Source organism: Lontra canadensis, unplaced genomic scaffold (assembly GCF_010015895.1).
Source record: "Lontra canadensis isolate GAN:19392208 unplaced genomic scaffold, GSC_riverotter_1.0 scaffold87, whole genome shotgun sequence".
Lineage (NCBI taxonomy): Eukaryota > Metazoa > Chordata > Mammalia > Carnivora > Mustelidae > Lontra > Lontra canadensis.
In genome coordinates, this window is record NW_022631081.1 from 762,761 (window position 1) to 788,598 (window position 25,838).

Genomic DNA, 25,838 nt, shown 5'->3' on the forward strand with positions numbered 1-25,838 from the left:
TCCATCCATCCATCCATCCATCCAGTGAAAGTTATGAAGTATTTATGATATGCTAGGCATTGTAGTAAGTCCCTCAGACACAATCATGTACAAAATAGTTTGCTGTTTTTGTAAGTTTGAATTCTCTTCTGGATTTTTATAAGCTTCCCTTATGAGAGATCTGATCATGCTAGGTTGTAGTTGTCTTTTTGTATATTTGTCTCCTGTACTAGATTCTGCTGGAAGATAGTGTGGTTTCTTATTTGTTTCATTATCCCTTGTGCCTCGTGTGCAGCAGTGTGCTCAGTGGGCATTTCAGTGCATGGTAGAAGGAACAATGTATGATGGATGGATGGATGGATGGATGAATGTATGCATATATATATATATGTATGTATGGATGGATGGATGGATAAATGTATGTATGTATATATGTATGTATGTATGGATAGATGTATTTATGGATGGTTGGATGCATAGATGGATGGATGGAAAGATGGTTGGATGGATGGATGGATGGTTGGTTGGGTGGATGGATGGATGGATGAATGAAGTGGATGGTCACTATCTTCAGCTGTCCACATGTGGAATGTTTCCCACAGTTCCATTACCTTAAGGGAATTATTCTATTACTCAGACAATCTAAAGACACCATAACCTTGGTCTAGCCCCTTCTATTCAAGTAGTTTTCATCATATCAGCAAGAGATTTTTTTTTTTTAAGATTTTTACTGAATCAAGGGATTGTTCTCTTATCTCATAGAGATATCTTGGGACCAATGTCTCTGTTGCTATACATTCATTGCCCCTTATTCATTACCCTTTAATTATTGTTCATTGATTTATTTGTTAATTAATTTAACCAGTAGTCATTGCTTACGTACTGTCACCCAATGTGGTTGGCCAGAAAGATGATTCCAATTGGTGAACTTGTATCAACATGTATGGGGGAAACTTCTGTGTGTTGTGGATGCTTCTAGAGGGTGTTGAGAATCTACAAACGACTGAAATAACTCTCCAGAATAGATGGTTGTGGAATTCCCTTGGAAAAAGAAAAGTATGTGTATGCTTGTAGAGAAATTAAACAGTATAAGGCAAGAGAGCTTAGAATAGTAAGCAGGCAATAATTTTGGACAACTAGAGGTGGTCAGGACAGGCCGCCTGGAAGAAGAGGTTTTTGATTTTTTTGTTTGTTTTTTAACTTGGACTTAAGGCAGAATTTCTTAACTGAAGTCCAAGGTCAGGCCTCAGGAGCTCTATATTGCAAAATTATGTGCAAAGAGCTAAGATAGTGTGAGAGAACGACCTCATTCACCTAACCTCCCCTCCTGCCTCGTCCCACCCCCGACTTTGTTAAATAGCGGATGAATGGCAGATGCGCTTCGACTGTGCTCAGATGGAGAACGAGTTCCTCAGGAAGCGTCTGCAGCAATTTGAGGAGAGGTTGGACTCAGAGCTGACATCCAGGAAAGAGCTGGAGCGGAAGGTAAGAGGCTGTAGCAGGTCTGGGTCCCCAAAGGGCCAGATTGGGGAGGTTCTTAGCAGCACTGTTCAAGGTATTGGCTGAACCTGGGGAGGGAGAAAGAGGGCACCTCCATTTCATGTTTTTCCACCTCCACTCCAAATGCTGATCATTGTGGGAGATGAGAAACATTTTGTCCATATGTGGGTGTTGTACATGGGGAAAGAATACTCTAGAATAAAGAACCTTGGACCTTGGGCCTCAGATCTTTCTCCTCTATAGAATGATTGCCATATGCCCTTAGAATTGTCCAATCTCATCCATTTCCTTTGCCTCTAATCTCCCACCTCCATTTCTCATCTAGATCAGAGCAACAGCCTCCTACTTGGTCTCCTTGCCTCCAGCTTCTCCCCTCACCTACCTGCCCCACAGCAGCCAAGAGATCTTTCAGCCTCTTTCAGACTGTGCCATTACTGCACATTACGCTGACTCTCAGGGTGGACTGTTTCCTTCAGTGTTTTGTAAATTTTGACTGTGAGCTCATCATCAACATGCCCCTTTCTCCTGCACCACAGGCTCCCAGGTGGTCTGTGTGATACAATGTTCCTTTTTCTTCCTCTGACTCTTATGGTGAATTTTGTGTGTGTTTAGTTATTTTATTATTTTTTCTTTTTTTTAATGGTGTTATATTAGTCACCATAAAATACATCGTTAGTTTTTGATGCAGTGTTCCAAGATTCACTGTTTCTGTACCATACCCAGTGCTCCATACAATCCGTGCCCTCCTTAATACCCACGATCAGGCTCACCCATTCCCCACCCCTCCCCTCTAAAACCCCCAGTTTGTTTCTTGGAGTCCACAGTCTCTCATGGTTCATCTGCCCGCCTTTGATTTCCCCCCCTTCAATTTTCCTTTCCTTCTCCTAATGTCCTCCATGTTATTCCTTATGTTCCACAAGTAAGTGAAACCATATGATAATTGACTTTCTCTGCTTGACTTATTTCACTCAGCATAATCTCCTCCAGTCCCATCCATGTTGATGCAAAAGTTGGGTATTCATCCTTTCTGATGGCTGCGTAATACTCCATAGTGTACATGGACCACATCTTCTTTATCCATTTGTCTATTGAAGGGCATCTCTTCTCTTTCTACAGTTTGGCCACTATGGACAATGCTGCTATGAACATGGGGTGCATGTGGCCCTTCCTTTCATTACATCTGTGTCTCTGGAGTAAATACCCAGTGGTGCAATTGCCAGGTCATAGGGTAGCTCTATTTTTAATTTTTTGTTTAGTTATTTTAGCTCTTGCTTTTAAACTTTAAAAAAATGTTGTATTGATTTTCATGGCAGTTCTATGTTTGTAGGGTTGTGGGTGTGTTTCTCTAGAAGGAGTATTTTTGCTCTGTCTCCTGCAGCAGCCTTTGAGATTCTGAAAAATTCTCTCCATTGCAGACTTTGGCAACAAGGGCAAAGTGCCAGTTTGAGCTCTCAACCCACCTGAGGCACAGATCTAGGGTTTTGACTTCTTAGGGGAACATGTTCTCATCCATCCAGAGCCAGCCTGGCACCAGGCCTTCTGACTCCCTTCCAGACCAGTGGGTAGAGCTTTTCCTGCCCCTTTATCCTGAGGGGCAGCTCTCTGAGGGTCATGACTTAATGCAGGGGTCTTCTTTCCAATCTCCTTCTTCCTTAGTCCCAAGACTCTGTCTCTTGTCTCTTGTCTGAGCGTTCAAACCCAGCTGTGGTGCTATGATCCTTAGTGACATTTCTGGATCTTTTGGCTTCTCTCTTTCTCCCCCACCATGGCTGCCAAACCCGTCATGGCTCTTGTTTTGCGTCCTTTGTGTTTAGGATATCCTGAAGTCTTCCTTCCTTTCTTGAAAGTGTAGCCAGACATCACAAATATCAGGTATTCATATCTAATATTTTCTAGACAAATATAGGGATATTTTGGTCTCTTTGCCTGTTTTGAATGGTCTCCAGTGACACCTAGACTATATTTTAACCAGCCTACACTCTAACTAGTGGTGTGCTGGTAACTGGGCCTTTGAAACTAAACACCCTGATGTCTAGCATTTACCAGTGGCCAATTTCCATGGTGTAAATATTTCCACTGGGGCCAATCTCAGCCTACCATTGTGAGAGCACTGTGTGGAATTGGGAGGGGAGTCAGCTCTCATAAATGACTCTAGCATGCTGAATCCAAGCATATTCACTTGTTCAAAGCTTATAGCCAGAGAGAGAGGAGGTTATCTTCCTATACATTCCCTGCTTAGACCATTGCCTCCCTCATCGTCAACACCCCCTTGATACAACAGATGAACCTATGTTAATGCCACATTATCACCTAAAGTCTATAGGTTACAGTAGAGTTCACTCTTGGTGTACATTCTGTGGGTTTAGACAAATGTGTCAGGACATGGATCCTCCATTGTAGTTTTAAGGAGGAGTTTAGGGCACCTGGGTGGCTCAGTCCTTTAGCGTCTGCCTTCAGCTCAGGTCATGATCCCACGGTCCTGGGATCAAGCCCCACATCGGGCTCCCTGCTCAGTGGAGAATCTGCTTCTTCCTCTCTCACTACCTCTACTTGTATTCCCTCTCTTGCTGCCTCTCTCTCTCTCTCTGTCAAATAAATAGAAAATCTTAAAAAAAAAAAAAAGAGGAGTTTTGCTACCCTAAAAATCCTCTCTGCCTCAGTGATTCATCCCTCCATACTTTCGCCTTTTCCAGAATGTCACATAGCTGGAATCATAAGGTGTGTCACCTTTTCAGATCGACTTCTTTCACTTAGTTGTAGGCATTGAAGTTTCTCTACCTCTTTTTCTAGCTTGATAGCTGAAGAATATTGCATGGTCTGGATAGACCACAGTGTGTCCACTCACCTATGGAAGAACATACTGGTTGCTTCCATGTTTTGACAATTGTGAGTAAAGCTAAAATAAACACCCATGTGCAGGTTTTCATGTGGACAGAAACGTTCAATTCCTCTGGGTCAATCGCAAAGAGAATAATTGCTGGATCATATGGGAAGAGCATGTTCAGTTTGGGAGGAAACTGCCAAATTGTCTCCCACTGTGGCTGTCCCATGTTGCATCCCCACCAGCACTGAGTGAGAATTCCTGTTGCTTTACATCCTTGGTAGCATTCAGTGTTGTCTGTGTTCTGGATTTGGGCCATTCTCATAGGTGCATGGTGGTGTCTTGTTTTAATTTGCCATTCCCTTGGGCCATATTGACATGGAGCACCTTTTCAAAGGCTTATTCATGGTCTTTATTCTTTGTGGGAACTATCTTTTAAGGTCTTTGGCCCATTTTTTAATTGAGTTGTTTTCTTGTTGGGTTTTAAGTGTTCTTTGTATATTTTGGAGAACAGTCGTCTGTCCAATATGTTTTTTTGCAAATATTTCCTCCCAGTCGATAGCTGGTCTTTTCATTTTCTCTCTATTTTTAAAAGATTTTATTTATTTGAGAGCAAACAAGAGAACACACAAGCAAGGGGTGGGGTGAGGGAGAGGGAGAAGCAGGCTCCCCACTGAGCAGGAAGCCCCAACGTGAGGGTCAATCCGAGGAGCCTGGGACCATGATCTGAATTGAAGGCTGATTAACCAGCTGAGCCAATCAGGCACCCCTGTCTTTTCATTTTCTTGACAGTGTCTTTTGCGGGGCAGAAATTTTTAACTTCTAATGAAGTCTAGCTTTTAAATTCTTTCTTTCATGGATCATGACTTTGGTGTATATCTCTAAAAAGTCATTGCCAAACCCAAGGTCATGTAGGTTTTCATCTAAATTATCTTCCAGGATCTTTAAAGTTTTGCATTTTATTTTTTATTTTTTTAAAAGATTTTATTTATTTATTTGACAGACAGAGATCACAGGTAGGCAGAGAGGCAGGCAGAGAGAGAGGGGAGGAAGCAGGTTCCCCACTAAGCAGAGAGCCCGATGCGGGGCTTGATCCCAGGACCCTGAGATCATGACCTGAACTGAAGGCAGAGGGTTAACCCACTGAGTCACCCAGGCACCCCTATAGTTTTACATTTTAGGTGTGTGATACATTTTAAGTTAATTTTTGTGAAGGGTGTATGGTCTATGTCAAGATTCTTCTTCTTCTTCTTCTTCTTCTTCTTCTTCTTCTTCTTCTTTTTTTTTTTTTTTGCATGTGGATGACCAGTTGTCTCAACATCATTTGCAGAAAAGATTATTTTGCTCATTGTATCACTTTTATCCCTTTGTGAAAGATCAACTGTCTATATCTCTGTGAGTCTATTTCTGGGCTCTCTATCCTCTTCCCTTGCACTGCCTTAGTCTTCCTCACCTCTGGGCCTTTGTACATACTGTTACCTTTTCCTAGAATATTCTCCTTCCCTGACCTGGATACCTCCAACTATCCTTAAGATGTGAGTTTATATGTCCTTCCCTTCAGAAAGTCTCCCCTGATACAGACTGGTTGGGTGCCCTTGAATTGTGTCCCCAAGTATAAACCTCATCATGATGTATTATAATTATCTGCTCACTTCTGGGTTCCCCACCCCATCAGTGATGAGCACCTTGAGAATTGAGGTCCTACTTGCCTGTCCTGCTGTTAAATGTATCTCCTCACTGAGAGAAAAGCATTATGTGACCCCCATGCAGAGGGGGGCCAGGGTGAGATCATATGGGGGTTTTATAAACAATGGAAGGTCAGGATTCTCCCTGCTGATGATGGTTTTTGTGGTCACTTCCAAGCCAGACATTATTTTGTAGTCCTCAAAGTCATCCTGAGCTGTGGATAAACCCAACTACAAGGGAACAGCGGAGTTCTTTAGTAACAAATTATAAAGGCGGGTCAGTTTCCCCAAGGAAGGGGGGAGTTATTCATGCCGCATTAAGAAGTAATAAAGCTGCAACCTTTTCTGAGCTACAGAATATAAGAAAACATCCCATTTGCCTTCAAATACTGAATTTAGAATTACAGGCTTCATTAACTCAGAGTTTTGCTTATTTAAAGAAATTCTTTAATGAGGCCATTTCTTCAAAGCAAGTGTGCTGAGTTGTCCTCTCTCCCAGATTTAAACTAGGACATTTGGGAGGGCTTTTCCTTGAGGAAGAGGCGAGATGCTTTGCTTTTCTATTTGTTTATGGTTATGTGTATTGCTGTGTAATTTGGGCCATCAAAAGTGCCATTTACGGCCTGAACCTTTACAGACTGTCTCATGGGGTTCCCGGGTAGAGCCTTGAGATGTACCATTTTGACTGCTTCTTGGCTAATCTCCACAGGGCTCCGAGATGAAGCCCACGGAGGAGGGTATTAATACTGCAGGCTCACGGGGCTGTCGTGTTGAGGCAGGGCTTGGGTAGAATCTGTGGACATTTTGGCAGAATTATTATGGAGGCAATTTCAACACGACCCCAAGAGTTGGATGCAATCGCCCCTGCCCCCATCTTCCCCCTGAGCAGACAGGGTCAGAGAAGCAGCTTCCTTGTGGAGACACAGGCAGAAAGTGGTCCTGTCCGGGTCTTTCTGGCCCTAGCACCTGTTCTCTCCACCACACTCACTGTAGTGATGGCAGCTACTTGAAGTACCAAGTAGAGAGTCCGTTCAAGTGCAGACCCAGCGGGGTAATTCATTCTGTGACTCCCACAGCTTGCGGAGCTGCAGAGTGCCTATGAGGGGGCCAAGAAAATGGCCCACCAGCACAAGAGGAAGTGCCACCATCTGACCTGTGACTTGGAGGACACCCGCCTCCAGCTGGAGAACCAGCAGAGCCGAAATCACGAGCTTGAGAAGAAGCAGAAGAAGTGAGTTGCATGACACTCCCTTTGTGGGGGCTCCAGGGTGGGCTATATTGGTGCGGGGGTCTTCTGGGATCTCCAGGTTCTCCTCCTCAGGCCCCCTCCCTTCCATCAGGGCTCCTCATCCACAAGGCCTAATGCCCTTGTCTGGCCCTTAATATCCTCCCCACCACTCACATCTTATTCCTGTAAGGTTCTCCCACATATGCAGCAAGAAGTGATTCCTTCCTGTTACCCAGTCAGCCACATGATCTTGGAGAGCTTTCTTGGCCTCTCAGGGCCTCAACATCCCTGTTTATCAAGTGAGGAATTGGTTCTGGAGGGTGAGGACACCCTAGCATGGTGGTTGGGGGAGCGAGCCCTGATGTCACGCTATCCCAGTTTAAGACCTCACCATGCCCTTTTCCAGTTGTCTGACCTTGGACAAATCTTTCAACCCCTTGAGCTTCAGTTTCTCATCCTCGGGTCAGGGGGCAGAATACACCATACCAGTGAGGACTAAATGATATGGTTGGTAGACCCAATGGACTGACGTCCGATTCTTAGCCCCATTGTAGGACACGGAGCCATGGAATGGGGAGGCCAAAAATCCACTCACTGCTCTTGGCAGTTAGGGCCTCAGCTCTCAGATCACATGAACAGCTCTGGCACAGACAGATGGAGCCTTGTGCACGAACATGATGCCCAACTTGAAGCGGCACTCTGGTTCCCATGCTCCCCAAATGGTAGAACCTAGATGGGGACCCAGGAGCATCCATCTGCAAAACCTCAGTGCCCGAACTCATTTAACCCTGGTCATGCTTGCTGTGTTGGAAGCCCTTCTGCTTGTTTGGTGAGGGTAGTTCGTGGTGTTCAGGGGTCCCGTTTTGAGTTAGACGACCACCAATGGAGACTTCATAGGAGACAAAGAGATGAGATACAGCCTCTTTTAGACAGTCTGGGAAGAAAATTCAGAAAAATGTTACGAGAGATGCAAGAAGGTGCAAGCTGAGTTATATTTTCATGGGGGTGGCATAGATTTTGAACTTGGTCTGTGTAATTAAATATTATTTCTCTCACTTGGAGCTTTTCTGAGCTGGCTTCTTCATGTGAAAAAAAAAAAGATCTTTGAGGGGGTTGTTAGCAATGGCCTTCCAAAACAAGAGAGGTTTTTTAAAATCTTTTATTGATATCTGACTCTGTTTCCTTTTTCATGTTCCTGGGGACTCGGCTGAATCTTGTCATTGCGTTGGGGAAAATGGCTTTGTCCTACCTTGGCCATGTCCTGTGTGACCTTGTCAAATGATATCTCCTCTCTAGGCCAGAGAAAGGCTGAGGTTCCTAAGGAGTTCTTGGACTTATTGCTGAAGAATAGCTTCTATAGGGGCACCTGGGTGGCTCAGTCAGTTAAGCGTCTATCTTTGGCTCAGATCATGATCCCAGAGTCGGGATTGAGCCTCATGTTGGGCTCTCTGGTTGAGAGGGAGCCTACTTCTCCCTCTTCCTGTGCCTGCTACTCTGTCTACTTGTGTTCTCTCTCTGTCAGATAAAATCTTAAAAAAAAAAAAAAAAAAGAATAACTCCTGCAGACCCCATCTGTGAATGGAGACATGGGGACTGCAGCCTCCCCTCAGGGTTTCTGCCAGTTATGACAATATCAGCTTTCATCTGTGGGTTCTGCTCCAGTTCTTTTAATATTTTTAAAAAGATTTATTTATTTATTTGAGAGAGAGAGAATGAGCAGGCAGGGAAGGGGCAGAGGGAGAGAGAGAAGCAGACTCTCTGCTGAGCAGGGAGCCTGACACAGGGCTAGATCCCAGGATCCTGGGATCATGACCTGAGCTGAAGGCAGATGCCTAACCAACTGAGCCACCCAGGTGACCCTCTGCTCCTATTCTGAGGAGTTATGTGGAGGGTTTTCACTCTTCGATGAGGATGGGAGCTTTCCCTGGAGTTTATGTGACCCGGAAATTCCATCTCTCTGGTCTTTCCCTGACACTCCTCGGGCAGAATCCTCCATTCTAGGCACTCAAGACCCTACTGATGGGGCTCCCCTGGAAAAATCCCCATTTCTTCATACTTATATTGTTTCCCCCTGAGACTTATTTGTCCTGTGGTGCTCCCTCTCCCCCTCCCTCTCCTGGCAGACATTAATTCATGTTCTGAAGCTCGTTGCAAACAGCAGTCATTATCTGTCTCAGTGGACCAACATTTTAGCAGGGAGCCGATGGACGATAGAAGCCTTGCTCTAATGATGGGAAGTCAGGCAAAATGTAGTGGGGAAAGATCTAGAAGGGAGCAACCCTTCTTCCTATCTCTCTAAGTCTAATCAAACTGTAGAGGTAGCCGCCTCCTCAGTTTGCTGGGCCCTGGTGGACTGATGTCCACCACAGTTCCCCTGTCTCCCCACCGTGGCATCTAAGTTCACAGCCACCCAAAGTGGTTCCATCTGGGTTTGGCTTCTTGTTGCCATGGTTACTCCACGGGTCACAGAGCTCTGTTCTGAGGACCAATGGAACTCCCAGCCTGCTTCCTTGCGGTGAGGCCTGGGCTGGGCTCACCGACTCCCACACTCACTGGAGGTTAGAACCCAGGCCTGCTTTGGGTGGGGTGAAGTGGGTGTGGGAATCCATCTGGCCTCATGCAGTTTGTCGGTCAGTGTGTTCCAGAAGTTCGGGTCTCTGTAGGAGCCATTCTTTGGCATTAGGTGGCCTGTTAGGCCAGGGCCTCCTTGGAACCCTCTTTCACTGGCTAGCCCCCACTGTCTGTCCCCAACTGTACCAGTTAGATGTGGGGCTAGCTAAGACAGCAACGGACCTGGACCTGCCTGGCATTTGGGGCCAAATCACTCTGCCTGTCTGAACTTCAGCTTCCTCTTCTGTAAAATCCATATCATCACATGTTTCTTGCTGAATCCTTACTACACGGACCCATTGCAGAGGCTGGCACTCTGGGACTCCACACCATTGTTACCACCACGATGTTTCCCTTTTCAGGTGGCCTTGAATGATGTCATCATCAGCCAATGAGAAAGCTCCTGGGCTCTTCCAACAGGAGGACTCCCTCGTCCTCCCATGATGGGCTCTCTTGGGAGTCTGAGGCTTTGAATGACTATCTGGTGTTAAGATACATTGGATAGTCTTTTAACAGAGGAGGCTTTCTTCCTGCTAGGGCCCAGACCCCACGCCCAGTTCAGCCAGGCTGGCGGTGCCCAGGGAACTTTCCATAGGGGTTTCCGTGTGGCCCGAGGGCAAGTGACCAAGGTCATACCTTATTGAGGCTTGGCAGAGAGCCTCCTCTACTGATTTCCTCATCTAGGAGAGGGGTAGAAGTTCAAGGCAACTGCATAGGATGATGTCAAATCCAGGAGGTGCTTCACACTTGGCAGTCACCATCGTGGAGGGGCAGGTGGGCCCCAAAGGAGGCATTTCCTGATTCCCAGGGCGGCCCTGAAGAGGACCGTTGAGTCTCTGTGTTTTTCACTGGGGAACCAAATGAAGACAAGACCAAATGTAGTAGTGTCCAGCCTTTTATCAATAATCACTGGGCTCTGATATAGCTGATGGGTGCAGGAGCCAGACAATCTCCTATAGGAGACACAGTATAGACTCTCTCTTGTTTGTGCAAATATATACTTCCATTCCTTCCCCCATCAGTGACTATTAGACCCCAAGCCTGTATATGGGGAAACCCGATAGATGAGGTTTTTCTATCTTTCTGTATGTTCTTCTTTTCCTGTTATCTGTTCTGTAATCTATTCTACCCTGGTTTTCACTTATGTATTTTATCGTGTTTTATACAAGTCTCTGTTATATTTGGAGAAGCTCTATCTGAGCCCTAAAAGTTGCCCTCTGACATTCTAGATTCCTCCTGCCCATCCACAACCTTAGATAAAACCACCGAGTGCAAACTCTCATCTCTCTCTCCCTCCCTCTCTTTTTCTTTCTCTCTCTCGTGGTTGCCGACAAGTTCACTGCCTCTGTCCAGCCCTTGCCCGCCCCTCATGCCCCAGGGACCACCCCCCCAATGCCATGACATGCCCTCTGCTTGAACAGGTTTGATATGCAGCTGGCCCAGGCCCTGGGGGAGTCTGTGTTTGAGAAGGGTCTTCGGGAGAAAGTGACCCAGGAGAACACCAGCATCCGGTGGGAACTAGGACAGCTTCAGCAACAGCTGAAGGTAAGGGATGGGAAGGGCATGGAGCCCTCTAGGCTTTTAGTTGCTGGTTTCCAGGAAAACCGCCCCCTCTTTCACCCAAGGTAAATAGTGACAGGGAGAGAACCTTGGGGTGGGGTGGCAGGGGTAGGCTGGTCTGCCAGCCAGATGGAGTCATGGGTTCCGGGGTGCCTCAAGACAACTGTCATTGAAAGAGTGATTGTCAGAGGATCTGAGCACTTTCAAGGTACCCACCTGGGAGATAGGAGAGGCTGGGGAAAGAATGAGTCCCTGTCACCTCATCCAGGGGCAGCGCCCTGTCCTATGCAGGCTCCCGTGCAGAGGGATTTTATTAAAATATGACATGGGCACTTTATTCATTTGCTCCTTATCCTTCTCCCTGCTACCCCCAAGAGAGAGCTCATCCTGGCATTCAGCAATTTCTTGATCTAGCCCCAAGTTCTTTGATCCTGGAGTTGACTTTCTAACCTGGATGAGTCATTTCTGGACACCTCGCCTCACTGCCCCAGTGTGGCAGTCCTTGAGATGTCACTTGCCTCTCGGCAGATACACAGCTCACAAATGGGCAAACACTCCCTTTATGCGCTTTGAGCTCTAACTCTGGGGGCCGTGGTGTTGCTCCCCTACAAAGGCCCCCGCCCCTACTGGTGTGAGCTGTCCCAGGGAGCAGCCCTTGGTGTCCCACAGGGGCTCCTGCCGGAGTTTCCAGGCTGAGGTAGGGATGGCAACTTGTCCCACGGTGGATGGGATGCATGATCACGTGACTCTGGATCTCCACCCCACTTGGTCTCTGCAGCAAAAGGAGCAGGAAACCTCGCAGCTGAAGCAGGAGGTGGAGACGCTGCAGGCCCAAAAGCGGGAATTGTTGGGGTTGTCCTCCCTGGGGGAGAGCTGTGTCGCTGGCTTGAAGGAGAGGCTCTGGAAGCTGGAATCCAGCGCCCTTGAGCAACAGAAAATCCAGAACCAGCAAGAAAACACTATCAAGCAGCTGGAGCAGGTAGGAAAGCTCTGTCCTAGGCCCTGTCCCAGACTGGCTCCAGTGCAGAAGGGGGTTATTGAAATGCAACGTCAGCACCTTACCTCACTCAGCTGCTCCTTATTCTGCTGTGGTTCCCTATTAGCCCCGAAACCCTCTCAACCTCCAGGTCTGGCATCCAGAGCCTTCCTGATCTAGCCCACTCCTCCCATCCTGCCAGGGCCAGAAACCAATGTGATCCCCACTTCATAGATGTAGAAGCTGAGGCTTGGAAACACAGCGGGGGTGCCGGGGATGGGATCTGGAACATGTGCCCTCTGACTCCCATAGCACCTGCTACTTCCAGGAAGACTGGCACTCTCATCTTTGGGGAACAGAAAATCATTAATGGGAAGAAGGCAGGAATATCGACTACATTAATACCAGTGAAATATCCAATGAAGATTTTCTTTGTGGGCTTATTTGTTGATGTGCCCGTTTCATGCCACAAAGAATTCGAAGTGGCTTATAGAACGTGTGCCTCCTAAAACAGAAAAATTATAAATAAAATGATCTAAGCTGGAAAAACACACTCAAATAGACACCAAAGAGGTTTGGGGATGGTGAATTAATATGCAGATACAGAAAGCATGTGATCTTATACCCTTAATGGGTTCAGCTCTAAACTTCCTGGTGGCCAGAGAGAAAAAGGAAATGTGAGTTTTGTGATGTTTGCTATCCCAAGGTAAAAAAACAAACCAGCTTTTCCTGAGGTTTAGCTGGAAAGAAATTTCTCATGTGGCATTTCATGAGTGGCAATGATTTCAAAGGGGTTGTATGGTGGAGACCCTCTTTTCGAGAAAGTCTGACCAGGTAGCACGAATATGGAAAGCAGATGAACACTGAGCAGCTCTGGTTCCATGGAGGGAGGGAGTGAGAAGGTGGGGGTGCCCGGTCTGGCTTCTCACTTACCCTCACTCCACTGGCAGGAAACCCATTAAGTACTGAGACCCAGGTGTGGCAGGCATGGAGGGACAGAGTCTGAAGCAGTTCAGAAAACCGAGTTCCTTTAACTCACTCAGCCTACAGGAATTTATTAAGTGCCTACTTTGCATCATGCAAGGTGTGGACGTTAAGAATTCAGGTGTAAACAAGACATGGGTTCCTGGGTGGCTCAGACAGTTAAGCATCTGACTCTTGATTTTGGCTTGGGGCATGGTCTCAGGGTTGTGAGACTGAGCCCTGGATCAGGCTCCATGCTCAGCCTGGAACCTGCCTGGGAGTCTCTCTTTCTCCCTCTCCCTCTGCCCCTCCCCACCACACTCTCTCTCTCAAAACAAAACAAAACAAAATAAGACAGATGTGCTTTTTGCCTTCTGGAAGTTTATAGTCATGTTGAGTATCAGGAGAAAGTTGAATTTGCATATTCAGTCTTGGAAGAAGGATTGGGGGAACAATGAAGGAAGACTTCCTGGAGGAAGAGACATTTCCTGAAGGATGGGTCCAAGTTGGCACCGAGAAAGTTCCTTTCAGGAGGAAGAGCCTGTGCCAAGGCCCTGGGGCAGGAAAGTCCTATGGCATTCAAGGAGCTGGAATATGTTCACATTGACAAGGTGTCCTTAAGGCAGCTCAGTCTCTTTGACCTTAAGCAAGCCCTCTGTCTTCTCTAGACTTTGGTCTCCTCCTCCATATAGTGAAACTGGAGCCTTGCCCATCCCCTGGCTTCCCCCAGCTCCAGCTAGGAATCCACGGAGGCTCATGAAGGAGGTGGAATCTGTGTAGATTATTTTAAGGGACTTGGAGGATGGCACAGCTTGATAGCAACCTGAAGTCAAGAATAAAGCGAGGGCTTTGGAAAATTCTGTGAGTTCTTCAAGATACCACCAGGGGACCCCTCGGAACTCGGGAGCAGAAATGTACTCCTGTGACCTGAGAGACCCAAAAGTTAGTGTATCCTTCCTAATTTTCCATCCTTAGTGTACACAGAAGGCGAGGCTGACGCAATGCTCGAATCCATCTTCAGCTTCACCCAGAACCTCACGCCACATTGTACCCTTGTAGACATCTGGGAGATATTTATTGATCACAATACAACAATTTTTCCAGGGAATTTTATGTTAACTCATATAAGGTGGACATAAATGGTATTGCAGATGCCAGGACTACCCAAGAGGCTCGAAAAAAAAAATGAAAAAGAAATATTATATTTACTTGCTTAAGCTCCTCGTTTTGGATTATCTTCCCATAACCTCTGTCATTTTAAAGGAGGCGAGGAAGGAGGTTGACATTTAAAGCGAGCTTACTTTATGCCAGGAACTGGAATAAGGGCTCTGTGCTACGCTATCCTTTTGCTTCTCCACCACGGTCCTGCATGGTAGAGAATATTGTCAACATTTTATTTTATTTTATTTCATTTTATTTTATTAAAGATTTTATTTATTTATTTGACAGAGAGAGAGAGAGACAGCAAGAGAGGGAACACAAGCAGAGGGAGTGGGGGAGGGAGAAGCAGGCTTCCCGCCGAGTAGGGAGCCCAATGCGGGGCTTGATCCCAGGACTCTGGGATTATGTCTTGACCAAAGGCAGATGCCTATCCGCTAAGCCATCCAGGCACCCCTATTGTCAACATTTTAAAAGACCAACACTGTTTTTGCAACTGAATTTCCACATGAGGGACAGCAATTGTAATCTTCTGAAGGTTTGGTGAGAGGCTCTGGGTGGTGTGGTAAGTGATCAAAAAGTTAGTTTCTACATTGTAACCCATCCAAGGTATAGAGTTCCAAATGCTGCACCATGACCAGGCATTAGAGTACAGATAAATGGAAGCTTGGAAGTCTAGATTCTTGGAGCCTGCACGCTGAAGATTCTGATCCGGTAGGTCTAGGGTGAAGCCCTGAAATAGAAATTTTTAAAAATTGCATTACTTAGGGCTAACATGCCACAGAATTTGAGAAGCAAGAGCTTGGGTCAGTCCCTCAATTACCAAGATCAAGAAAGGAACACCTTGAAGGGCAGCAAGAACCCATGACATCTGCTTCCAATTCTAGAACCTTCTATGCAGTGTCACACAGTTTTAAACACTGTGCACTGTGTCTCTTTATAGGCTCTGAGCAAGTTTTGGAGGTTCTCATTTAAAAGACTTGTCTCCTTCATAGGCACACAGTTCTTAATTTTGTCTTCCAGGAAGTGAGGGGGCTGTCATTCCTGTCTGTTTTCAAAAGAGAATGTCATATTTGTGTGCCAGGCAATGTGCTAGGTGTTTTATGTGGACGATCTCATCGGATTCTCGTAAAAGCATCCTGAGGTAGTCGTTTTCCACCAAGTAACCAGAGGCAAAGTGGATTGTCCAAGGTGACATTTTGGGCAAGTGATCTCTCTCTGTAGGATTCCCTATATTCATGAATAAACTTTTGTTCAACCTTCCATCCACCCACCTATCCATCCATCCATCCATCCATCCATCCAAAAAACCCTCACCGAGGCTTGCTCCAGGGATGACACATCTGTTTCATGTTAAAAGGGTTGAGAAGGACCCTGAAGGAGTCTTCCATCGAAATTCAGTGGGAAAGAGTGTGATGGATTAGTGATGGCTTGTAATGACAGCAGGAAGGGATGTGGCAGTGCGTGGGCTATTTATCTATCATTTCTGACCTTCCTGGGCCCCTGGGGGATGACTTGGCTGTCTTCCCCACACTCTAGAAATGAAAAATGCAGGTGGGATACCCAGGCTGACATGGTTTGTGTGGGTCACCCTCATGAGCCTCTGCCCTTGCTGCCCCCCCAGCTCCGCCAGCGGTTTGAGCTGGAGATCGAGCGGATGAAGCAGATGCACCAGAAGGACCGTGAGGACCAGGAGGAAGAGCTGGAAGATGTCCGCCAGTCCTGCCAGAAGCGGGTATGTGAACAGCACTTTGGGCCCTGCCAGGCCCTGGTGTAGCACCTGGTCCTGGTGCCATCTTCCTTCGAGTGGGGTGGGGGGAGGGGTGGATTCTAGGGCCTGGGGATAGACCATTCCTGCAACCACTTAAGACCTTCACTGTCAGGGGTGCTAGAGCAGAAGTACATATCTTTAATATGGTTCTAGAACTTCCAGAAGTCTCTGGAACTGTCAAGCATCATCACCCCAAGATTTCTGCCAAAAGCCCATAATGCCATGTGACTTTATACCTTGGGTAAGGACTTAAGGACTTACAGGTTTCAAGGAGGGGACTTGTTTCTTCTGGCTATTTCCTTTGCAAATCATTTCCTACACTTCATCCAAGCTCCTACAGACATTTCAAACTGTGGGTAAGAAAGCAATAAATCCTTGCAATCGTACCACCTAGAAACCATCATTATTACTATTTTAAAAGTCATTTCATAGCTCTCTGTCATTGTACACACACACATACTTATCTATTGAGATATCGTTTTCCCTAAATGGGGTCATGCTTTCTTGAAGCCTGCTATTTTCACTCAGTGGTGTGTCCTGGGCCTCTTTCCATGTCGGCAAACACAGATCTCACTTACTGAAGCTCACTGAAGAGCTTTAGAAGCAGTCCACCTTAGGCCCATGCTGTCATCTGTTCAACAAGTCTCCCACGGTCGGGCATTGAGGATTTTCAGATTTTCTGTTACTCTAACCAACGCTGAGATAAACATCCTTACAGATGCATTGACTGATGTGAATAGAAGATGAATCTTTTAAGTGGAGTGGTTGGAAAGCTGTGGGTTATGGCTCAGTGAACAGGCTTTCTCACTGGGGGATCCCTCCAGGTCCTTCATCGTCTAGTCTGCAGTTGGATCCCAAGAAGGGGCAGAGGAGCATTTCTCAAAGCTGACTCCTATGATTGGCTCCCTCCGCGGTCTATCTGGGGAAGACCTCTAGACTGTAGGGCTTGAGGGCCTGGGTGTTGGAATTCCCAGACCCTTGTTTTGGATCTCTGCCCTTCCACCTTAACAACTGTGCCATCTTGGGAAAGTGATTTAAAAACCTTAACTGCTACTGAAATCCATGCTAGCCCTTGATTCCTTGTTCTGTATCCAGTGCTGGTCACTCGGAGCCAATGTATAAGACACATGAGAAAGCCCATGCTGCTACTTTAATCGGAATCATGGGGTCAAGTCACGCTTGGGTCAGGTCCCAAGGTCATCAACTCCCAAGTGTAGGGCATTGGAGGAACCACATAACCTTGCTAAAGAGCTTCACTGTTCTCATCCGTAAGATAAGATAGTGTGACTAAGGGCAGGGTCACAGTGAAGACTCAGGGAGACGTCAGATGGGGAAACAATGCACAGTTTGGTAAATGGAATCCTTGTTTGCTGGAAACTTACAAGTAATAGCAGATTTCCAGGCAGTGGGTCCTTCAGAAGAGCTAGTGAACCAGCGTGGTGGTTCCCTGGCTCCTGGGTTTGATTCATCCATCCAAGAGAAGGAGGGCATGCGGCCTTGGCACCCTACAGAGCCCACAGCTGGGCATCCTCCTGGGCACGACTGAAGGGCATCTTGGTGATTATCAGAACCTCGGCAGGAGATGGTGGTCTCACTGAGCACATCCTCAAGCAGATCTGACTGCTGTAGTATCCTATTGGAAAGAAAGGGTCAACAATTTTAGACTCATCCAGATCTGTGCATCCCGGAGTTAAGTCTCTAGAACCTCCCTGAGGCTCTGTTTTCTCATCTGAGACACGGGAGCAATGATAGAAAATGTTCTGCCTTCCTCTGCTATTGTGAAGATGAGATAAAAGAACGGGCAGTAGCTTGTAAACTGTAAAGTGTTGGGAGTTATTGTAAATTATAAAGTGCTGGGAGTTTGCATCGAGGAGCCAGTTTCAGCTTTTTTTCTGTTCTCACATATCTGGGAGAAATGAATGGGATTCTTTGAACACCCAGTGGGTTTGGTGCACCCGGCTGGGTTCTTGATGTCCATCAGCTTCTTTGCGCCCCTGAAGAACACTGCGAGGTTTATGGTCCTGGTTCACAGATGAGGAAACCAGAGTTCAGAATGGTGAAGCCAGAGGCCCAAAGTTACCCAGCTAGGAAGTAGCCAGGCTAGGACTTGAATCTTAGGTCTGTCTCATTCCAAAGCCCAGTCTCTTACTAAAAATGCTAGATTTAATTTTTTTTTTTCTTTTGCAAATGTTTAGACCATGGAAGACCACTTTAGGAAGCACTGATAGAAGTCATCCTTGGGCAATGCTACATCCTTGAGCTCTTCCTACACACGAATTTGCCAAAGGCTCTGATAAGTCTTGCACCGAAGAACTGTTAGCCCCGTGGTCCCACACTCCTAGCATGGACTTTCCTACACCTACGTACCCATCATGCTTGTGAATACCATGGGGAGATGTCCTGCAGAACACACTCCAGAAAGCTTTGCCTGGCTGGATATAGAGTTTTTATTATTTTGTGTATTTTTCAAAATGTGTTTTAGCTTTGCCAGGCTGCACTTGAAAAGCAGATACAAGCAGAGGGCCTTGTGTCTCTCACTCTTAAAGTTTTGAAATGGACTTGCTTTCTACATAAGTGACCATCAATTACTACTTTGTTTGCCCTCCATGGGTCAGGAGATGGAAGCCCTCCGTCCCTGCCCCATGCCCTCGTGTGAAGGTTGCACAACTGCTGGTGCATTCTAAAAGTGCCTCAAAGCCTCATGAGTGCCTTGAGCTGAGGCCCCGATGAAGTGGAGATGTGACCCAGGCCCCCCCCAAGGCTTTTCCGTGGACAGATTTATAAAGGGAGAGAGCGAGGTCAGAGAAAGGTACTTTCTCCTGACGGCAGACACTCACGTGAACTTCATCTAGCAGCTGCTCTGCTCCATCTGTCTCTCACCATGGCAGGAAATCAATTGTTTTAGTGACCTGGGTGGGATTTGGGATGGCTCTCTGGGGTGGCAAAAGAGCCAGGGTCAAGAGATACAATGCTAACTGCTCTTGGCGGCAACCGACTTAGGAGAAGGGGCCTCAGATCGTCGCTCAGACTCAGTTTGCCCCTCTGGGCAATAGGGTCATTGATACAGCATGGGAAGGGAGGACGAAGGGGTGGGCCAGGCAGCATACAGGTGAGAGGCTGGTGGGGAAGAGAGGGTGCAAAGTGGTTATGGTGGGATATTTACTTTAGGGGGGAACAGCTGCCTTTGCTGAGTGATGAGAAAAATCAGAGCCGTGAAAGGAGTTGCCCGGAGCCAAATGTCTTAGTCTGTTTGGACTGCTCTAACCAGATATCACAGACCAGGGGCTGAAATGGCAAACATTCATTTCTCACCATTCTGGAGGTTGGGAAGTCCAAGATCAAGGTGTCAGCAGATTGGGCATCTGGTGAGGGCCCCCCTCCTGGGTTGCACACACCTGATTTCTTGCTGTGTCCTCAGGTGGTGGAGATAGACAGAAGAAGCAAGCTCTCTGCGATCTCTTCTTATAAGGACCCTGATCCCAGCACAGGGGCTCTACCCTCTGGACCTCACCTAAACCCAGTTATCTCCCAAAGCCTGCGTCTTCAGATAATACTACACAGGGGGTTAGAATTTCAACGTAGGAATTTGGGAGAGATCTGAACATGTAATCCACAACATCAAGTAATGGCAAATGCAAACTTCTTCTTCTTTTTTTAATGGATCCACAGTCTATTTGATAAAGAAGGTGGCTACATTTTAATATGTTGGTTATAATGTTGCCCAAAGCCTTAAAAAGTCAGAGTGCCAAGATTTGCAAATATCCAAGCAAGGTCATGGCATAGGAAGGAAACAACTGTTGGAGAATGGGTGGAGAACTGGGGCCGAGAGCTTCAGGGTGAGTGGCAGGAGGCTTGCCATCACTGGCCAGCTCTCCCCATAGCTGTCAGGCTCCCAAGATTTTAGGCTCCTGAGTTCTCCAACAGAGACACCCCTCCCCTCAACCGCTAGGACGTCCTTTGTGGAAAGGGGCTGCGAACTTCTCATTCCCCCCTCCTCCAGATGGTCTCCCTGTCTTGTGGACTTTGTCCAGATGGAGCTCATTTCTCCTATGTCTGTGTCTGCCCTTTGTGCCTGCAGCTCCGCCAGCTGGAAATGCAGCTGGAGCAAGAGTACGAGGAGAAGCAGATGGTCCTCCATGAGAAGCAGGATTTGGAAGGCTTGATTGGAACCCTCTGTGATCAGGTAAGAGGGAAGCACCAGCAGGTGTTTGAGAGAACACTCCCTGCCTCCAGGCCTTGTTCAGAGAGGTGGGCTGGAGGAGGGAGGACAGCTCAGTAAGTCTTCAGGAAGAGCCAGAGGCCAGTGGGTTCAGCCAGCCTCCACCTGCTCCTCCAAGTGTCCTCTGGCCCATCGATTCTGGCCCTGTCCACCCTCACTGGCTCTTCAAAGGAGACCTTCTGGGGTCCATACACAGCAGTGTTCTTGGAAGGACCAGGAGAGTAAACAGAGTAGGCCAAGCCAGAAGGAACAGACGAGATCGCCTTGCCTTCAGCAGCTGTCGGGGAGGAAGGGAGGGTAGGCAGCCCTTGCTTTAAGGAGGTGAAGGTGAATGGCAACTATGTTCACAGCTGTGAGAACAAGACTGTTGCTAGAGGCAACCGGGCTCAGAGTCGAGTAAATGGGGCTTGAGACCCTAGCTGGGGCCCCTTCTGTCTACATGGTTTGGGTGAGCTAGTGAACCTCTCTGAGTTACTAGAGGGCAGAGACCTGTGGGAAGGTTGCCATGGCCGTATCCCAAGGTTCTCAACTGTGGCACTGTGGACATTTCAAGCCACACCATCCTTTATGGTAGGGAGGCGGTCTCATGCTCCCTGGGATGCTGAATAGCATCTCTGGCCTCCCCCTACTAAATGCCAGCAGCATACCGTCCCCCTTTCATTGTGACAACCAGAAATGTCTATAGCCATGACCGAATGTCCCTTGAGCACAAAAATCAACCTTCCCCTTTGCAAAAAAAAAAAAAAAAATCTACAGCTGTAAATAAAGCAACCAGCAGACAGCAAAGCCTAGTGCCAGCTCCTGATTTCCCAGGTGGGAGGAATCACTCCTCCATCGCCCAAATATTCCTTGCCCTGCCTGAGCTACCACTGCATAAAACCCCACCACTGGAGAGAGATGCCTGTGGCTTCTGTGATTTCTTTTAAAGTATCACAGGAGTGTTTTTTAAGGTCTTTTCTTAACGGGCATACACAGTTGTTTAATTAGCAATGACCTCGCTGTCTATCAGCAGAGTTACTCTTGCTAAGCACAGAGGAATGTGGGCCCCTCTTCAAACCAGGACTTAGACACTAGTGATCATTATGGATCTTTTAAAAGATTTTATTTATTTATTTGGCATTGAGAGAGAGAGAGAGAGAGACACCACAAGCAGGGGGAACAGGAAGGGAGAAGCAGGCTCCCCACTGAGCGAGGAGCCCGACACAGGGCTTGATCCCAGAACCCTGGGATCATAACCTGAGCCAAAGGCAGATGCTTAACCAACCAGGTGCCCCTGAATTTTTTTTAATTGATTAAGTGAGTGAATCCTAGAGCAGGACCACGGTAGCATCGAGTGTCAGGGTTGGAAGCTGAAGGAATCCACAGGAAAGCTTTGTCATCTTCCTGCTCCGAATTTTCTAGTGTCTCAGCCAAGCAAACCAGGCCATTGGGTGCAGAACCATTGGGGATCTTTCTTTAAAATTAATGCAGGAGAGCCCAGACCAATATTTGGTTCTAGAACAATAGCGGCCAGTCGCTGGGCAAAAGAGACATTCTGTTCAGCATGGCCCACTGGAGGAAACAAAGCAGGTAATCCAGAAAGGTTTTTATAGATGTTGCTGAAATGAAACATTTTTTGTGGAAACAGAAGGTGACTTGAAATGAATAAAATGCTAATTGTATGTTAGTCACCAAGCTGGAACCTTTAAATAAATGATCACATTTGGTAGTTTTTAATGTTTTATTAAGACATTTGCCAAACACATGGAAAAGTAGAATGAATAATATAACCGACGCTTATGTACCAAGCACCCAAGGTTCCCATAAATTAAAAATTTGCTATATCAGATTCAGATATTTTTAAGGAAAGAAAACACACTTCAAAAACAGTTGGCAGCTCCTTGGTTCCCATTCCTATGGCTCCCACTCCTCCCCCCTTCCTTCTTCCTTGCTTCCCAGAGGAGACTATCATCCTGTGATTAGAGCGTGGGATTCCCCGGCATAAGTATTTGAACTTGAAACACATACAGTAACATGATTCTGCAATTTACTTTGTTGCCTTCTGTATTGTGTTTGGAGACCAGTCCAAGTTAATACATGGAGCTCTAATTCATTCATCTTAACTGCTACACAATATTCTTTTAATTTTTAATCCCATTCTTCTGCTGGTGGTTATTTAGTCGTTTCTGTTCTAAGACACAAAACTGCCATGCCTATTTTTATGTATGTCTCACTGGGCACATGGGCAAGAGTTTCTCCAGGGGCATGTATATATTTTGAGATTATGTTTTTAGGTGAAGCTAAGTTTATTATTGTTTTATTTCCTTGGTAGATTGTTCCTTTGAGTGTGATATGGTCCCTCTTTTCTCCATGAATGATTTTTGCCTTATTGTATTTTGCTTGGTGTCTTTTAGTTAGTTTGGCTGCAGGACCTTTATTTATTTATTTATTTTTAAAGATTTTATTGATTTATTTGGGAGAGTGAGGGAGTGTAGACACATAAGAGGAGGAAGGGGCAGAGGGAGAAGCAGACTTCCTCCCGAGCAGGGAGCCCCAACATGGTTCTTGATCTCCCAACCCTGAGATCATGACCTGAGCCAAAGGCAGGAACTTAACCCACTGAGCCACCCAGGAGCCCCTGGCAAGACTTTTTAAAATTCTTTCATGTCCAACATTTCCATATGTGTGTGTGTGTGTGTGTGTGTGTGTGAATATGGTTTGTTAATTCAGTGTTTTAGCCTCAGACTTTTTATAGGAGAATCTAATTCATTTACATTTATTGGAATGACTGATATACATAAAATTATTTCTATTTTCTTATTTTGCATTTAATATTTGTTGGCTTATTGTCCCCTTTCTTTGCTGCTGTTTTTATTCCTCTCTTGCTTTTGAAGTTTTTTTTAAGATATCAAAGATTTTATTTAGTTAGTTATTAGAGAGAGAGAACACAACCTGGGGGGAGGAGCAGAGGTAGAGAGAGAGAGAATTTCAAGAAAACTCTGCGCTGAGCATGGAGCCCAACATGGGGCTTGATCCCACAACCCTGAGATCGTGACCTGAGCTGAAACCAAGTCGGATGCTTAACCAACAGAGCCACCCAGGGGTCCTATAGATACCTATTTAATTGTCATGTTTTCTAACATACTGTATTTGATTTTTACAATTCTGTGGGAAAGGTATTATTAGTTCCTTCTTATAAATGATAGAATTGAGGCTCAAAAGCTAAAGCAAATTGCTCAAGATCATATAGCTTGTTAGTGGCCTATGCGGATTTGAAATGGAGTCTGTATTATTTGATAGCCTGCATTTGTAAGCACTATGCTGCTTAAAAATGGTTAAGGTCCAGTTAATTGGAATCAACCCTTTGTTGAACCTGTTGATTTTTTTCAGAATATTCCCCATTCTCTCCCCCAGTCTCAGTCTCCTTATCTAGAAAGTGGTTGCTTAGCCCTGCCTGCATTTCCAGATTGTATTTTTAAAGTTTTCAGAGAGATCCTTGACAATAGACATTTTAACAAGTGCCCCAGACAATTTGGCTTTATGATAAATGGTGAAATAGCTGAGATTTGAATATAGTTTCCCACAACAACACTAAACATCATTTAGATTTATTGGTTAATTATTCACCAGCTTTATCCAAATTTGAATCTTTGTGCTACAGAATGCAAACTTGCAAAATGACATTTATTTCCCATTAACCTAATGAGCTCTCCCTCTCTCTTTCTCTTTTTTGCCCTCCTCTCTTGTAACAATTCATTATGAAGGGGAGGGCGACTTGTCTGACATTTTTATTGTGAGTTCTGTTTGCAAAGATCCCTCTGGAAAGGAGATAGGGTGCCAGCATTTTCAGGGTCTTCCTGGTAGTCGGTTGTAGTATCTGAGCTGTGGTCAGTGCTAACATCAAGGGATGTCCCTGATACCAACCTGCCCTGCAGAGAATGAACACTCTTTATACTCTGGGATGTGTAAAGAGAAAGAACAGATAAAAAATAAGAGAGATGCTGAGTACACTGATTGAATGCAGAACCTGGGCTCAAATTAGTGAATCAGGATTCATGTTCCCCTAGGCACTACGGTGCAATGGTTAGAAACTTTGCATTTTAAGGCTGAGCTGCCCAGGTTCAAATCCTTGCTGCATAACCATACCATCACCTCAAGTAGACCACTTACTCTATGTCAAGTTCACCAGCTGTGCCTCCATTTTCCTGAGACATTACATAAGAATCCCACCTAGATCAAAGACATGAGCTGGCCCCAGGTAACTTCTCTTGCTCTGCGACCTGCCCCACCTCCATGTTTTATGCCCTCATCCTCATCACTGGAACCAGAGATACAAGACTTTCTCAGCCTTCTGTTTTTGCTCTTGGCCTTGCTTCTTCTTGAAATGCCCTTCCCGTACCTCACTGGGCTCCCACTTACCCAAGACTCTTTCTGATCCCATCCGATCCTGAGCTGGCTGGTAATCCCCTGTGCTTGCACAACACCTTCCCTTAAATTAAAGAACAAAACTGACCTCTTTTATCATCCATTCCACTGAAATGACCTCTTTCTCGTCAGGATAGTTGGATTCCTACCCAAACTCTGCCACTTCCTAGAGGTGGGATCTTGGGCCAACTACTTGTCCCTCTGCAGTCTTCTGCTCCGTCATCTGTAAAATGGGAACAGCAACACTATACGTCACACAGTCTTCAAGAGGACCAAACGTGTTACCTCCCATAAAGGGTTTAGAGTGATGTCTGACACTTAGAAAGCTCTCTGTAAATGTAAGCTATCCCTGCTTTTATAAAGGCAATAAAAATAATAATAATGTCTATCCTTAATAGATTGTCACAGGAGTTAAATGCAATAACATGTGACAAAGAGCCGGGCACAATGCCCAGTTCTGATCTTAGCTCAGCAGGTAAGATTATATTTTATGTGCGTGCATGTGTGTGTATGTGTGTGTAGATGTATACACACACACACACACACACACACACACGTATTAGACCAGCATTTAAAACTTAAAGAAACACACCTCAGGACAAAGAGGCTGGATTTGAAGAACCAACTCATTTTTCAAAGATTTCAAAACTGGGAGCAGAGAAATAGGAATGCAAAACCTAGTGGAGTGCATTCTAGGTCATCAGACAATACTCATAATTCTCTATATTTGTAAAGCGTTTGACAGCATACAAAGTGCTCTCTGATCCATTATCGTGCCTGATCCTTGTCTTATCTCAACATGGAAGATAGTTTATTTATTTACTTATTGCCTTATTTTTATAGACGAGGAGTGTGGGGTTCAGAGGGGTGGCACGATCCAACCCACTGCCAGCAAATGGTGAGCCAGTGTTTAAAACCTGGGCCACCCTGTTCCAAACCCCACCTTCTTCCTAGAATATTCCAG

The 25,838-nt window shown here is 46.0% G+C and overlaps 1 protein-coding gene across 1 annotated transcript in view; it reads left to right on the top strand.

The window, feature by feature from the left end:
* Positions 1–25,838, top strand: part of MYO18B (myosin XVIIIB) — a 248,035-nt gene that overhangs the window by 124,823 nt on the left and 97,374 nt on the right. Inside the window, exons 28-33 of the mRNA XM_032883267.1 lie at positions 1,340–1,464; positions 7,062–7,216; positions 11,245–11,368; positions 12,162–12,362; positions 16,105–16,215; positions 20,330–20,434. Coding sequence (XP_032739158.1) covers positions 1,340–1,464; positions 7,062–7,216; positions 11,245–11,368; positions 12,162–12,362; positions 16,105–16,215; positions 20,330–20,434 — 821 coding nt within the window. The remainder of the gene's footprint in view (positions 1–1,339; positions 1,465–7,061; positions 7,217–11,244; positions 11,369–12,161; positions 12,363–16,104; positions 16,216–20,329; positions 20,435–25,838) is intronic.